Raw genomic sequence first — 14,827 nt, 5'->3', positions numbered from 1 at the left:
CTCACCGAGTGTTGCTAGGGTAAAAGTTTCTCTAACGAACGTGCACGCGGCGCGCGCACACCTAACTGGAATGGATATGAGCAAGCACTCGAAGAAGGACTTGTCTTTGCCAGAAGCTGGGAATGGGTGATTGGGAAAGGATTACTCAATGATTGCCTGTTCATTCCCTCTGAAGCACCTGGCATTGGTGACTGTCATAAGACAGGATAGTGGGCTAGATGGACCATTGGTCTGACCCAGTGTGGCTGTTGTTATGTTCACTTAAGAGTGGCATTCCTGGACCCTTTTAAAAAGACATCAAGTTATAAAACAAGTCACAGATGTAAAAACTTTTTTTGAACTACATTTCAGCTTTAATGGAGTCACAATTTTATACAGTACTTCTGAAGGTTTAACACAAAAGAAAAACTATAGAGGCAGTGGGTGTATATAATTTATTATATACAATCAACTGAAAATAATACAATAGAAATATGACCTAATTAAGAATTATGTAAACATGCTTCTACATAATCGTTTATCTTGCTGTTTTTGACCGCAGTCGTCGCTTGATGATTAGATGATCACTTTCCTTTTCCTTTTCATCCATAACAATCTAAAAGGACATTTTGAAAGTTATTTTTGCTTTTCCTCAGATAAATGTTTAATATGGAATCGTATGTCAATGTCACTCGATAGATAATTCTAGATATCTGTATACAGATGGCTGTATTCATGCAGTTAGCTGCATAAAACACTCACCAATTTTCTAGTGTCCCCCTGAGCTGTATTCATAATAAATTGCACAATATTGCTACTGAATTTTTTTTTAAAGGATCCATAGTAGTCTTAGGTCAATGTACAGAGCTCCACATACATTTCATTTTAAGGAAAAAAAAATCCTAGCAAAGACTAGGATGTGTCAGACTACGTTTGCATAGAAATTAATGTGAGAATAAGTTGTAAACCATAGAAACCACTCTCACTGGAAACAATTTCCATCCCTAAACTTCTAGTACTAACTCACCAAAATAAAAAAAAAGTGAGATGAGGTGAGTGAAGTATTACCAACCACCTTGTCTCTCTAATATCTTGGGACTGACTTGGTTACACCACCACTGCATATAACACGTAAAAGAAAACAAGAACAAAAGTTTAATCTTCCCTTGACCTTCCCTGGCATGTCCAGCATCTTGGATCCTATGCAGTCTCGTTTCTGCACCCCCCTCGTCCCTCTCCCCTTCAGACTGCTCTCACTAAAGTTAATGGGATTACTCATTTGCATAGGAATTTGTAGGATTGAGGCATAAAATGAGATCCTCACTCCCTGTTCTGGCCCCTTCACAATGGGAGAAAGGACCAGAGCAGAATAGAGGGTTCTTAAAAGCCCTGCTTCCAGTTGGTAGAGCATCCCTCCAGTGCAAGAACTGCAGAGAGCCATATGGTTGTCCTCCAAGGACCCTCTTGCAAGCCTTGGCATATGGGACACGCTAGGAGGGATGTGTCAGTGTGGTGCCCCAGCATGCAAGACTGTGAAGCTTCTAGGTAATCAGAGGGCAGCTCCAGGAGACTTCCACAGCTTAGACAGGCCTGTAGTCTTAGCAATGCAGCACAGATTCTCATCCTCAGGGTTTAAACCAAGTATTTTCCTTATATTAATTAGTTATATAGGTATCCATTTCCATTTATCATTTCCCTTTTACATTTAAATTGATGCAGTCAACTGAAAACAAAAATCACTTCTTGTTAATTACAACAGCTGAAAATATTTCTGTTGCCCCACACTAAAATGATTATGACTAGAGAAAGGAACGGGTCAGTTTGTGCATTTGGCAGCACTTTCACTATATCCCCTGTAGAGCAACTCAGCTTCTCCCATTCATATAGGTCTTACAAACAGCTGCAAAGAGAGGAGAGACAAGTGGAGAAAAAAGAAAATGCAGCTGTAAAACCACAAAGATTGGCAAAGTGGAGTCAGGGGAACTGAAGTACATGTCACTATTTTTAACTCATTTTTGTAAACTGACTATATCTCGGGTTGACTTAACTTATCTCACTGCAGTGTGTGTGGAAAGTATGTCACTTACCACATCACCAGGAATGTCTAACGGAAAGGAAATGTCAGTTGAGTACAGCTTTCGCTTGGTTCGTTTCGGCTTGAACTCCTTTGCTATGTGAGTTTCCACTTCTGTCGATTTGGGGGAGCTTATTGTTGCAATCAGCTTCTTTGCTACAAGACACATTTTAATATTTTATTATTTATAAACAAAAGGAAACAAGGGGATATTTAAAAAGCTACAACAAATGCCTCTAATCACAGCTGAAAAGGTTTTAAAAGAGGAAACAGTTCAAATAAAACCTTGCTTTACTATACAGACACATTTGACTTTTAAAAGAGATTTAGGAAATATGGATCACAGCAAACCTATGCGTCCCAAATAAATTAAGCCAAATTAAGTAATTTTTTCATTTCCTAGAAGGGACAGATTTGGAGTTTGATTTCGCTGTCAACTGTACAGCAATCCCACTGACTTCCTTGAAATGACTCTTACCTATCCAGGTGAAAAACATTTCAGAATCATGTCCTATTATAAATTTAATTCAAAATAGTGAGCATTATTGTTTTGACAAATTAATGCACACGCAGAATTCTTTTTTTTTTCCATTGAAGACTATCAATTTTTAAAGCACTTTTTTAAAAAAAAATCCCTTAGAGGACTCAGACAATAATGTATTGACATTAGACAGAGTAAAAAAAAAGTTAAGTTTATAACTGTTCAAACACAAATTGTCAAGATCACACATCAAAATATAAACAAAGTAAATATCCTTAAAATCAGACTCTAAAAAATTCTCAAGCTGCATTTTTCTTATTTTGTCTATGTGTAAATTTTGATTATCAGTAAAAGAAATATTTTGTCTGTTTGTATGTGTACAGTGAAATCAATGTTTACTGACATTTATTGATAAAAATCGAATCCTTCCAAGCCTAGTTATAATCTTGTCCTCCCACCCCACTGTTTACCCACATTTTTACTGAATCTTAGATTGAAAGCTCCCTGGGGAGAGACTGCCTTTTTCGTTTGTACAGTGCCTAATAAAATACATGCTGATCACAACCACTATAGAAACAAAACAAACAATAAAGAATGGCAAATACTTTATTCATCTTATGATGTTTTACTGGACAGAAAATCTGTTTTTAAATTAGAGAAGCTAAAATAAAACAATAGTTGTGCTTTTCATTTATATCCAACACAGCCAAACTTAGGATAGGCTGATAAAGTATGCTCAAGAGAACAGAAAATTTCCAGCCAAAAGTTTCCTTTCTGCAAGCAGCGTCTCCCACAATTCTGAATGTCTGGGCTCTCTCCTTTCTCTGCAATTGACAGAGGCAGATCAGCATTCTGACACTGCATGGTCTGGCCATGCCTTCTCTACTCCTGTTTTGCTGACAGATGAGTTATTCCCAAACTATAAAATTTGCATAACATTAACAAATATTCCAGAGATAAAACAACTATGGACATTAGACCAGAGAAGATGGTCATATGGTAACCCTTCCAATATCTCACCCTTGACTCATGAGCCGTCCAGGATTGGGAGTATTGTGGGAGATGCTGCTAGCAGAATGGAAAATCATCAAGAAGAATTTTTTTATTTTTCTCCCCAGCATTGCTTCTGGATGTTTGGGGAGTAGCAAGCGGTGAAGAGATGAAGGGAAGGTTATGTAACAAAAGTTGATAGGAAAGAAATACTCCCCTTTTTGTCAGCTTGTTCAAGAGTCTGTATTATTTCTGGGCCACCATCTGCAGCACCTTCCTGCCAAAGGAGGTCTCTATAGAAGACAGAAGATCTACCCTGTAGTTGTTAATGCTGGAGACAAAGTGGCAGCTTTCAAATTTCTGAAGTGACAAACTTGCTCATTCTGCTCTTGAGGTTGTTAAGGATCTTGTGGAGTGTGCCTTGATCCTTGCTAGGACAGAAGCCTCTGGTGATTTGTAGGTTTCCACAATAGGACTTAGAATCTGAGCCCCTGGCATTTTGGATCGAAAGACACAAATAGGGAACCTGATTTTCTCAGGATTCTGTATACTTCAGATAGACTTTCGACATGCTTCTGACATTTAAGGTGTGCCATGCCTTCTTCAGTTGAAAATATTGTGATTTTGGACACAACAACGGAAGCACAACTTCTTGAGAAATGTAGATAGAGGAATTTACCTTTGGAAAAGATGGTTACTCACCTTTGTAACTATTGTTCTTCGAGATGTGTTGCTCATATCCATTCCAGTTAGGTGTGCACGCGCTGCGTGCACGTTCGGAGATCTTTACCCTAGCAACACGGGCCGGCAGGGCGCCCCCTGGAGTGGCACCGCTATGGTGCCGGATATATACCCCTGCCAGCCCCTCCGCTTCTCAGTTCCTTCTTGCCAGCTACTCCGACAGAGGGGAAGGAGGGCGGGTTTGGAATGGATATGAGCAACACATCTCGAAGAACAATAGTTACAAAGGTGAGTAACCGTCTTTTCTTCTTCGAGTGCTTGCTCATATCCATTCCGGTTAGGTGATTCCCAAGTCTTACCTAGGTGGTGGGGTCGGAGCGAGACGTTGTGGAATGTAAGACCGCTGAGCCAAAGGTGGCATCGTCTCTGGACTGCTGGGCCAGTGCATAGTGTGGTGCAAAGGTATGGATGGAAGACCAGGTAGCCGCGCGACATATTTCCTGGATGGGAACATGGGCCAGGAAAGCAGCAGATGAGGCTTGAGCCCGAGTAGAGTGGGCGGTGAGATGGCCAGTCGGAATGTGGGAAAAGTCGTAGCATGTCCAGATACAGGATGTCACCCAAGATGAGATCCGTTGGGGGGGAGATTAGCATGCCCTTCATGCGCTCTGCGACCGCTACAAATAGCTGAGGTGAACGTCTGAAAGGTTTGGTCTTCTGGATGTAAAAGGCGAGAGCCCGGCGGACATCCAGGGTATGCAGCTGTTGTTCCCGGCGCGATGAGTGTGGCTTCGGGAAAAAGACTGGTAGAAAGATGTCTTGATTAACGTGGAAGGCAGAGATCACCTTAGGGAGGAATGCCGGGTGCGGTCGCAGCTGTACCTTGTCCTTGTGGAATACCGTATACGGAAGATCCACAATCAAAGCGCGAAGTTCCGATACTCGTCTAGCCGAGGTGATAGTGACAAGGAAGGCTGTCTTCCAGGACAGGTACAGCAGCTAGCATGTGACTAAAGGCTCAAAGGGGGGGCCCATGAGCCTAGCTAATATGAGGTTGAGATCCCAGGTAGGGGAAGGGCGCTTGACCTGAGGGTAGAGCTGCTCCAAGCCCTTGAGGAATCTGGAAACTATGGGAGGAGAGAAGATCGAACTGCAATTTTTCCCAGGATGGAAAGTGGAAATAGCTGCAAGATGCACCCTTACAGAAGAGATCGCCAGGCCCTGCTCCTTGACGGACCATAAATAGTCCAAGATAATGGGGATCGATACACCTTCGGGAATAAAGTCATGCTGGGCGCACCAGTGGGAGAAGCGCTTCCACTTGGCGAGACATGTTGCCCGCTTGGAAGGTTTTCTGCTTCCCAGCAGCACCTGTTGCACAGAGGTGGAACAATGCAATTCAGATTGGTTCAACCAGACAGCCGCCATACTGTCAGATGAAGGGACTACAGGTCCGGGTGGTGAAGCCTGCCGAAGTCCTGCGTTATGAGATCCGGGCAGAGTGGCAGGGGGATCGGGGCTGCCAGAGAGTGGTCGAGCAGCAGGGTGTACCAGTGCTGTCTCGGCCATGCCGGAGCTATCAATATTAGTTGCGCTCTGTCCCTGCGGAGTTTGAATAGAACTCTGTGGACGAGAGGAAAAGGTGGGAAGGCATAAAATAGGTGACCTTTCCAGGGAATTAGGAACGCGTCCGAGAGGGAGCCTGGGGAGTGACCCTGCAGGGAGCAGAACACCTGGCATTTCCTGTTCTCTCGGAACGCAAAGAGGTCTATCTGGGGAAAGCCTCACTTCCGGAATACAGAATGGAGAATGTCTGGACGGATGGACCTGCTCAGGTGACCCGCGAGAGTGTTCCGGACTCCTGGGAGAAAGGAGGCTACCAGGTCTATTGAGTGGGCTATGCAGAAGTCCCACAGTTGCATCGCCTCTTGACAAAAGGGGGAAGATTGCGTCCCTCCCTGCTTGTTTATGTAATACATGGCCGTCGTGTTGTCTGTGAACACTGCAACACAACGGCCCTGTAGATGACGCTGGAAGGTTTGGCACGCCAGTCAGACCGCTCTCAGTTCGCGGACATTGATGTGAAGCGCCAACTCCCTAGAGGACCAAAGGCCTTGAGTGCGAAGGTGCCCTAGGTGAGCAACCCAGTCGAGAGATGAGGCATCCGTTGTTAGGGACGCGGAGCGCTGCGGTGGATGGAATGGTCGACCCGTACACACCAGGGATAGCATCAGCCACCAGTCGAGGGAGCCCAGAATGCTCGATGGGACTGTGAGTATCATGTCTATGGCATCCCTGCACGGACGATAGACTGGGGCAAGCCAAGTTTGAAGAGAACGCATGCGCAGTCTGGCGTGCTTTGTGACGAAAGTGCACGCAGCCATGTGACCAAGGAGGCCAAGGCAAGTGCGGGCAGAGGTTGTTGAGAAGCTTTGTAGCCTTTGTACAAGGGAGACTATAGCCTGAAACCGAGGTGGAGGCAAGCTGGCCGTTGCAAGATTGGAGTCCAGCGTGGCCCCTATGAATTCTATTCTCTGCGTAGGCACTAAAGTGGATTTTTCCAAATTGATTATCAGGCCTAGACAGGTGAATAGGTCCTTGATGACGCTCACATGAGCGGTGACCTGTGCCTCGGAGGTCCCTTGAATAACCCAGTCGTCGAGGTATGGAAAGACAAGTATTCGACGACGGCGGAGGGAGGCGGCGACTACTGCCATACACTTCGTGAATACCTGAGGGGCCGAGGAGAGGCCAAAGGGAAGGACCGTAAACTGGTAATGTTGATGATTCACCACAAAGCGTAGATATCGTCTGTGCGGGGGGTAAATAGCGATGTGGAAATATGCGTCCTTCATGTCGACAGCGTCGTACCAATCTCCGGGATCCAGGGAAGGGATGATGGTTCCCAGGGATATCATGCGGAACTTGAAATTTTTGATGAATTTGTTCAGTCCTCGCAGGTCCAGGATAGGCCTGAGGCCCCCTTTTGCCTTGGGGATTCGGAAATATCTGGAATAGAACCCCTTGCATCTTAACTCCTCCAGTACCTCCTCTATAGCTCCCATTGCAAGGAGCCTCCAAACCTCCTGCAAAAGGAGTTGCTCTTGAGAGGGGTCCCTGAAGAGGGACGAGGAAGAGGGTGGGGGGGGGTTGAAATAAACTGAAGATGGTATCCAAACTCCACCGTGCGTAGGACCCAACAGTCTGAGGTTAGTTGGGACCATGTAGGGAGAAATGGGGCAAGGCGGTTGTAGAACTGAAAAGGATCCTGGAAGGCCATTGGTACACTGCTCTCGGGCGCACCCTCAAAAGATTGGTTTGGGTCCCCCTGGTGGCTTGGTGGGACCAGAATTGTTACCCCCTTGAGGCCCAGACTGACGTCTGCGATTGGTACGACCTCGCTTTCTGGTGAAGTCTTGCCTTGGCCGAGGTGGGGGGTAGGGGTGTTGAGGTTGGGGCCGGAAAGACCGTCTTTGAGTCTGTGGCATATGCATTCCCAACGAATGCATAATTACGTGATTGTCTTTTAGACTCTGTAGCCTAGGGTCCGTCTTCTGCGAGAACAGGCCCTGGCCATCAAAAGGTAAGTCTTGTATAGTCTGCTGAAGTTCAGGTGGCAGGCCTGACACTTGCAGCCAAGATATATGTTGCATGGCGATTCCAGAGGCGACCGTTCTAGCTGCTGAATCGGTGGCATCCAGCGAGGCCTGGAGGGAGGTCCGCACAACTTTCTTCCCCTCCTCCAGGAGTGCTGTGAATTCCTGGCGGGAGTCCTGCGGGACTAGCTCTGTAAACTTTCCTACCACCTCCCAGGTGTTATAGCTGTACCTACTCAGGAGGGCTTGTTGGTTCGCAACCCTGAGTTGGAGGCCTCCCGCGGAATAGATTTTTCTTCCTAACAGATCCATTCGCCTGGCCTCCCTTGATTTAGATGCAGGGGCTTGCTGGCCATGGCGCTCCCATTCATTGACGGACTGTACAACCAATGAACAGGGAGGGGGGTGCACATAAAGGTACTCATACCCTTTGGAAGGCACCATGTATTTCCGTTCAACCCCTTTGGCTGTGGGCGGTATGGATGCCGGGAATTGCCAGATGGTATCCGCTCTAGCCTGGATCGAACGAATGAAGGGGAGGGCCACCCTAGTTGGCGCCTCCGCCGACAGTATACTGATTACCGGGTCCTCCACCTCAGGAACTTCCTCTACAAGTAAGTTGATATTAAGGGCGACATGCTGCAGAAGGTCCTGGTGTGACCCGAGGTCGATTGAAAGTGGTCCCGATGATGACGTCCCTGCCACCGCTTCATCCGGGGAGGAGGAGGATGAAACCCCAGGGACAAGCAGGTCCTGGACTGACTCATGATCCTGAGGAATGTCCGGAGCCGGTAGATTTTGTGGGTCCGGTACGTGGGCAGGAGATTCCTCCGTACCAGCCGGGGTAGGTCTGCTAACGGTGGCCTCTGGTGCTTGGTGTTCGGAAGGGCCGGAGCGCAATGGTATAGGGGGTTCACCCTGGGCTTGGTGATAAGCCCAAGGTGTCCAAAAGGACCACTGATGAGGTCCCTGGTCCGGGCCAAGGGTTCCTTGGGCAAACCTGTTGTGAGCATCCGAATCCCCACAGGATGCACTGTTTGCATAGGAGGAGGTAGACGGTTGACGAGAAGGCCATGGAGGGGCGGAGACCGTTTGATGCGGGTCCCTGCGTCCACTTGATCTGTCCCCACGCGGTGCCGGAGAACGGTACTTGGAGTCGTACCGGTGCTGGGAATGAGACCGGGACCTGCGTCCGGCACAGTGCCGGGAGGTCGACCGGTGCCTTGAATCGCCGTGCCGAGATCGGCTGCAAGAGGTACGGTGCCGCGAGTGGTGTCGGGACCTAGAGCGGTGCCGAGAGTATCTGGTCGGCGACTGGGACCTTGAACGATGCCACGAGTACGACCGGTACCTCGATGGGGAGCGGTACCGGGACTGCGAGCGGCGCCGGGACCGGGATCGATGACGGGACCGAGAGTGTCTGCGGGACCTGGATTGGGACCGGCGACGTTCAGCGGTACAAGGCGAAGATGGTCTCATGAGGGCCGGCTTGCCTATTGACTGAACAACCCGCACCGTCTGTGCCGGGGGTTGAGGCAGCTCAGGCTCTGTCAAGGCAATCAAGTCTCGTGCCGTGGAGAAGGTCTCCGGAGTGGAGGGCACGATAAGCCCAACCACAGCGCGTGCCAGGGAGCTGGTAGGCACCAGACTCAAGGCCTCTTGTGAGGCCGGAATCAATGGTGTGGAGGACGTCGGTGCTGCGGCAGTTGTCAGTGCCGGGCGGTCTGACTTAGCTAAGCACTCAGACTGCGGCGTACCCGCAGGAGGCTTGTGCTTCTTGCTCCTTGGTGAGAGAGCGCAGTGCCGGGCAGGAGCTTGGGCCAGTGATGGCTGATGTCGAGGAGCCTTCACTGTCGGCGCATGCTGAAGAAGGAGGAGTCAGAGCTGCCTCCATCAAGAGTTGCTTCAGGCGAATGTCCCTCTCTTTTTTAGTCCGGGGCTTGAAAGCCTTGCAGATGCAGCACTTCTCTGTGAGATGGGATTCACCCAAGCACTTGAGACAGGAGTCGTGAGGGTCTCCTGTGGGCATCGGCCTATGACAGGCCGAGCACGGTTTGAAGCCCAGTGAACCGGGCATGGGCCCCGGTACCGGGTGAGGGGAAGGGGCTAACCCCCGATCCCTCTTAACTATATACAAAAACTACTACAGAACTAATAACTAAACATTAACTATACTTATAGGAAATTGAATTATATACACAATACAATAGAAACGAGCGAATCGCTAGGAAGGTGGAGGTCAGCTAAGCTGCGCTCCACTGTTCCAACGACCGACAAGGGAGGTAAGAAGGAACTGAGGAGCGGAGGGGCCGGCAGGGGTATATATCCGGCACCATAGCAGCGCCACTCCGGGGGCGCCCTGCCGGCCCACTGAGTGTTGCTAGGGTAAAAATCTCCGACGAACATGCACGCAGGAATTCTGGGTGTTTTTCAAGAAAGCCACCACGTTGTTGGAGCTCTTGACAGAAACATGTGTAGCGGTTTGCTTGTAGCGAGATATTGGCTGGCCATCTCCGGAATATTGCTTGCCTGGGCCAGATCAGGCATAGCTACTAAGAAACGCAGGCCTTAGCATGGATTAAATTAGGAGGCCGTACAGTGAACTGCAGAGCTGGTAAGAGATGGCTTTTCAGGGCCCTCAAGGCTAGCTAGAAAAGACGGTTACTCACCTTTGTAAACTGTTGTTCTTGAGATGTGTTGCTCATATCTCATTCCAGTTAGGTGTGGCGCCCGCATTCGCATGCTACGTTCGTCAGTCGGAAGATTTTTACCCTAGCAACACATCGGTGGGTCGGCAGCTGGCCGCGCCCCCTGGAGTGGCGCCGCTATGATGCCTGGTATATATACCCCTGCCGACCCTGCCGCCCTTCAGTTCCTTCTTGCCCGCTACTCCGACAGAGGGGAAGAGGCGGGTGTGGATGGATATGAGCAACACATCTCGAAGAACAACAGTTACAAAGGTGAGTAACCGTCTTTTCTTCTTCGAGTGCTTGCTCATATCCATTCCAGTTAGGTGATTCCCAAGCCTTATGTAGGCGGTGGGGTTGGAGTGAAATAATGGCAGAATGTAAACTGCTGAGCCAAAGGCTGCAGTATCTCTTGACTGTTGAACCAGAGCATAATGCGAAGCAAGGGTATGGACCGAGGGACCATGGAGCTGCGCGATAGATCCTGTGGGTAGGTACACGAGTCAGCAAGGCGGCAGATGAAGCCTGAGCAGCGTGGTAGAACATGCATGGTGATGTGGCTTGGGGAAATGTGAGCCAAAATTCATAACAAGTGCGGGTGCACGTCATCACCCCAAGATGAGATCCTCTGAGAGGAAACAGGTAGGCCTTTCCTTCGGTCAGCTACTGCAACCGAGAGTTGGGGCGTGTTACAAATGGTTTTGTCCGCTCAACATAAATGCACGGAGCGCTATACAGACGTCCAGGAGTGCAATTGTTGTCCCATCGCGTTGAGTGTGGTTAACGTGAAAGGCCGAAACCACCTTAGGGAGGAAAGCTGGGTGTGGTCGTAACTGCACCTCGTCTTTGTGAACATATGTATGGCGTGAACCCACCATAAGAGCCCTGAGCTTGAAGACTCATGGCCGATGTAACGGCTACGAGGAAAGCTGTCCTTCCAAGACAGGTATAGCAAGCGAGCAGGTCGCTAACGGGGTCGAATGGAGGAGACATAAGTCTGGTTAGACCCAGGTTGAGGTCCCAGGTTGGGGCTGGCGGCGTACCTAAGGGTGTATGCGCTGCAAGCCCTTGAGGAACCTCGAAACCATAGAGTGAGAACACAGAACGACCACCTTAGCCTGGATGGAAGGTAGAGATGGCTGCCAAGTGTACCTTGGCGATGACACTGCTAGGGGCCCTGCTGTTGCAGGTCCAGAGGTAGTCCAAAATAGGAGGGGATTTGAGACCTTAGCAGGAGATTTAGATTTAGCGTGTTCGCACCTGTAGGAGAAACGCTTCCACCTGGCCAGGTACACTGACCAGGTGGAAGCTTCCTGCTATCGTGATAGTCACGTAGCGCAGCCACACATGAGGTGAAAAGACTGCAGGTCCGGGCGGTGAAGTCTGCCACAGTCCCTGAGGTATGAGGTCTGAGGTGGAGTGGCAGGGTATTGGGTAGGGCTATTGACAGGCTGAGCAACGTGGCGTATCATCGCTGCCTGGACCAATCTGGAGTGATCATGATGATAGCGCCTGCCCCTGCCCGAAGTGTGAGCAGGATTCAATGAGCCGGGGAACGGTGGGAAGGCATAAAGGTGTTGGCCCTTCCACGGCATGAGGACAGCGTCTGAGATCGGTCCCGGAGAGAGACCTTGGGAGGAGCAGAACCTCAGACATTTCGTGTTCGTTCCGTACGTAAAGCGAAAAGGCAACATATGTGGGTGGAAAAATCCCCACTTCTGGCAACAGAATGCATCACATCAGGCAGGGCAAGCACTCAGAGACAGGAAAGACCTGCTGAGTCAAAGCGCCAAGGAGAAAGGATGCTACCAAATTCATGAGTGGGCTATGCAAAAGTCCCAGAGATGGATGGCCTCCTGACAAAAGGAGGAGGACCATGTCCCTCCCAGGTTGTTTATGTAGTACATGGCCGTTGTGGTGGCTGTAAACACTGAGACGCCACGGCCTCGCAGCTGCTGCTGGAACCCTGGCACGCCAGGCAGACTGCCTCATTTTTGGACATTGATGTGGAACGCCAGCTCCTGAGAAGACAAAGGTCTTAAGCTCGAAGGTTACTGAGGTGAGCACCTGAGCCGAGAGATGACGTATCCGTCGTCAGGGACAGTTTGAGGGGCTGGGGCGGATAGAGCGGGCATCCCCTGCCACACCAGGGAGGGAGTTAGCCACATTGTAGGGAGCCTAGGGTGCTCGAGGGAATGGTGACTATCGTGACCATTGGCCCCTGTCCGGGCGGTATATAGCCGATTGAGCCAAAACTGGAGAAGACAGAGGCCAGAGCTTAGCGTGTTTGGTTACCAAACTAGCAGGCAGCCATGGGACCCGGAGACCCAGACAAGTGCGAGCCAAGGTCGTTGGGAAAGTTTGCAGACCTCGGATGATGGGTGCCATCGCCTGAAACCGTGGCTGTGGTAAGCAGGATCCGGCTAGCTCGGAGTCCAGGATAGCTCCTAGGAAGTCTAACCTCTGCGTGGGAACCAGAGTGGATGTTTCCATAGTGATCATCAGGCCTAGACATGTGAATAGGTCCCTGACGATGCCCACACGCCGAGATGACTGTCTCTTGGAATCTCCTCAGATAAGCCAATCATCCAGATGCGGAAAACACACATCCAACGTCGGCGGAGGTGGGTGCGACTACGGCCACACACTTGGTTAATGCCTGCGGGGCTGTAGAAAGGCCAAACAGCAGGACCGTAAACTGGAAGTACCGATGGGTGGCTAGAAAGTGGAGGTATCTCCTGTGCGGAGGGAGATGCAATGTGAAAGTACGCGCCTTCATATCGAGGCGGCATACCAGTCTCCAGGATCTAAGGACAGGGATAATGGTTCCCAGGGATACCATGTGGACTTCAACCTTATCATAAACTGGTTGAGTCCTCGTTAGGTCTAGGATAGGTCTGAGACCTCCATACAAGTCGGGGATTACGGAATAAGGGGAGTAATTGCCCCTTGTCATTGGCGCGTGTGCACCTCTGTAAGAGGAATTGCGCCCGAGAGGAGTCCCTGAAGAGGGACAGGGTTGAAACAAAGTGGAGGTGGTACCATACTCCACCATGTGTAGGAACAGCGACTGAAGTTAACTGGGACCACGCCAAGAGGAAGTAGGAGTGGGATCCGCTTGTAACCGGTACGCAGCCCTCGGGCACACCTTCAAAAGTTCGTCTTTGGTCCCCGGTGGTGATTGCAAGGGGCCTCGATCTTGCCCTTAGGGGTCCTGATGGTCGTCTGTGACCACCTCAGCCGTGGCTGTCTGCCAAAGTCCTATCTGTGTGCTAGGCACAGAGTGTGGCCGTGTGGCTGGGGACGGAAAGGCCTGCAGTAGGTCGTTGGCGTATGCACGCCCAGAGAGAGCGCATTAGGACCCTGTTGCCCCTTCAGGCTTTGCAGCCTGGGGTTGATTTCACCGCAAAGAGGCCTTTACCAACAAATGGTAAGTCGTGACAGGCCGGAGGTTTGAAACCTGGAGCCAGGAGATGCTCTTCGGTGGTACGAGGCCTGGAGAGAAAGCTTCTGGCCGCCTTTTTCCCTTCCTCCAAGAGGCAGTGAACTCTGGCGGGAAAACTTGATGGAGAAACTCCATAACTTTATCACCGTTATTCAGGTGTTATGATTATAGGGGCTAAGCAGGGCTTATTGATTTGCCACGCAGGGCTATAAAGGCCCTTGCAGAATACACCTTGCGGCTGAGTAGGGTCATTCGCCTAGCCCCTTCGATTTCGGGGCTGGCGCCTGTTGGCCATGCCGTTCCCTTTTTCTTAACCAACTGAATGACTAGTGAGCAGGGAGGAGGATGGACAGACAAGTAGTTGTACCTCCATAGAGTATCAGCATTCGCCTGGATGGTCCCGAATAAACAGTCGGGCCCTCTAGTGGGGAACCGCCGATAGAATGTGCACTACCGGGTCCCCTCCCTCGGGACCTCCTGCCCTGGAGGTCCGCATTGAGTGCTACCTTCCATAGGAGGTCCTGATGGGCTTTCAGGTGTTGGTTAGGCACACTGCCAGAATCGCCGTCCTGAGCATAAGAGCTGTCCGTGGGAAGACACGATGATGCGTGTCCCGGATGGCCATGGAGGTACTGAAAACCATGGGCAGAGTCTGACTCTACCAGACCTTGCCCACTCGGCACCTGGGACCAGGACAGTCCGGAAGGCGCCTGGTACCATTGAACGAGATCCGGACCTGAGAGCAGGAGCAGTGCCAGGAGGTCGAACGAGATCTCGAGGTTGGAGCAGCTGCGGAGCCACAGTGCCTGTAGCGGTGCTGGGACCCAGAACGTGCCGAGATTATCGGTCGGTGAACGGGAACACCGACCTGTGCGGCGAGTGCGACCGGTGCCG

The 14,827-nt window shown here is 50.2% G+C and overlaps 1 protein-coding gene across 1 annotated transcript in view; it reads right to left on the bottom strand.

Annotated features, from left to right (window-relative positions):
- Window positions 1–434: 434 nt before the first annotated feature.
- Window positions 435–14,827, bottom strand: part of KIF20B (kinesin family member 20B) — a 93,685-nt gene continuing 79,292 nt past the window's right edge. The window contains 2 exon segments of the mRNA XM_032770301.1: window positions 435–595; window positions 2,067–2,209. Of these exon segments, the coding sequence (XP_032626192.1) occupies window positions 518–595; window positions 2,067–2,209 (221 nt within the window). The 3' untranslated portion in view covers window positions 435–517.

Source organism: Chelonoidis abingdonii, chromosome 15 (genome assembly GCF_003597395.2).
Source record: "Chelonoidis abingdonii isolate Lonesome George chromosome 15, CheloAbing_2.0, whole genome shotgun sequence".
Classification (NCBI taxonomy): Eukaryota; Metazoa; Chordata; order Testudines; family Testudinidae; genus Chelonoidis; species Chelonoidis abingdonii.
This window is presented reverse-complemented; position numbering and strand designations above follow the sequence as displayed.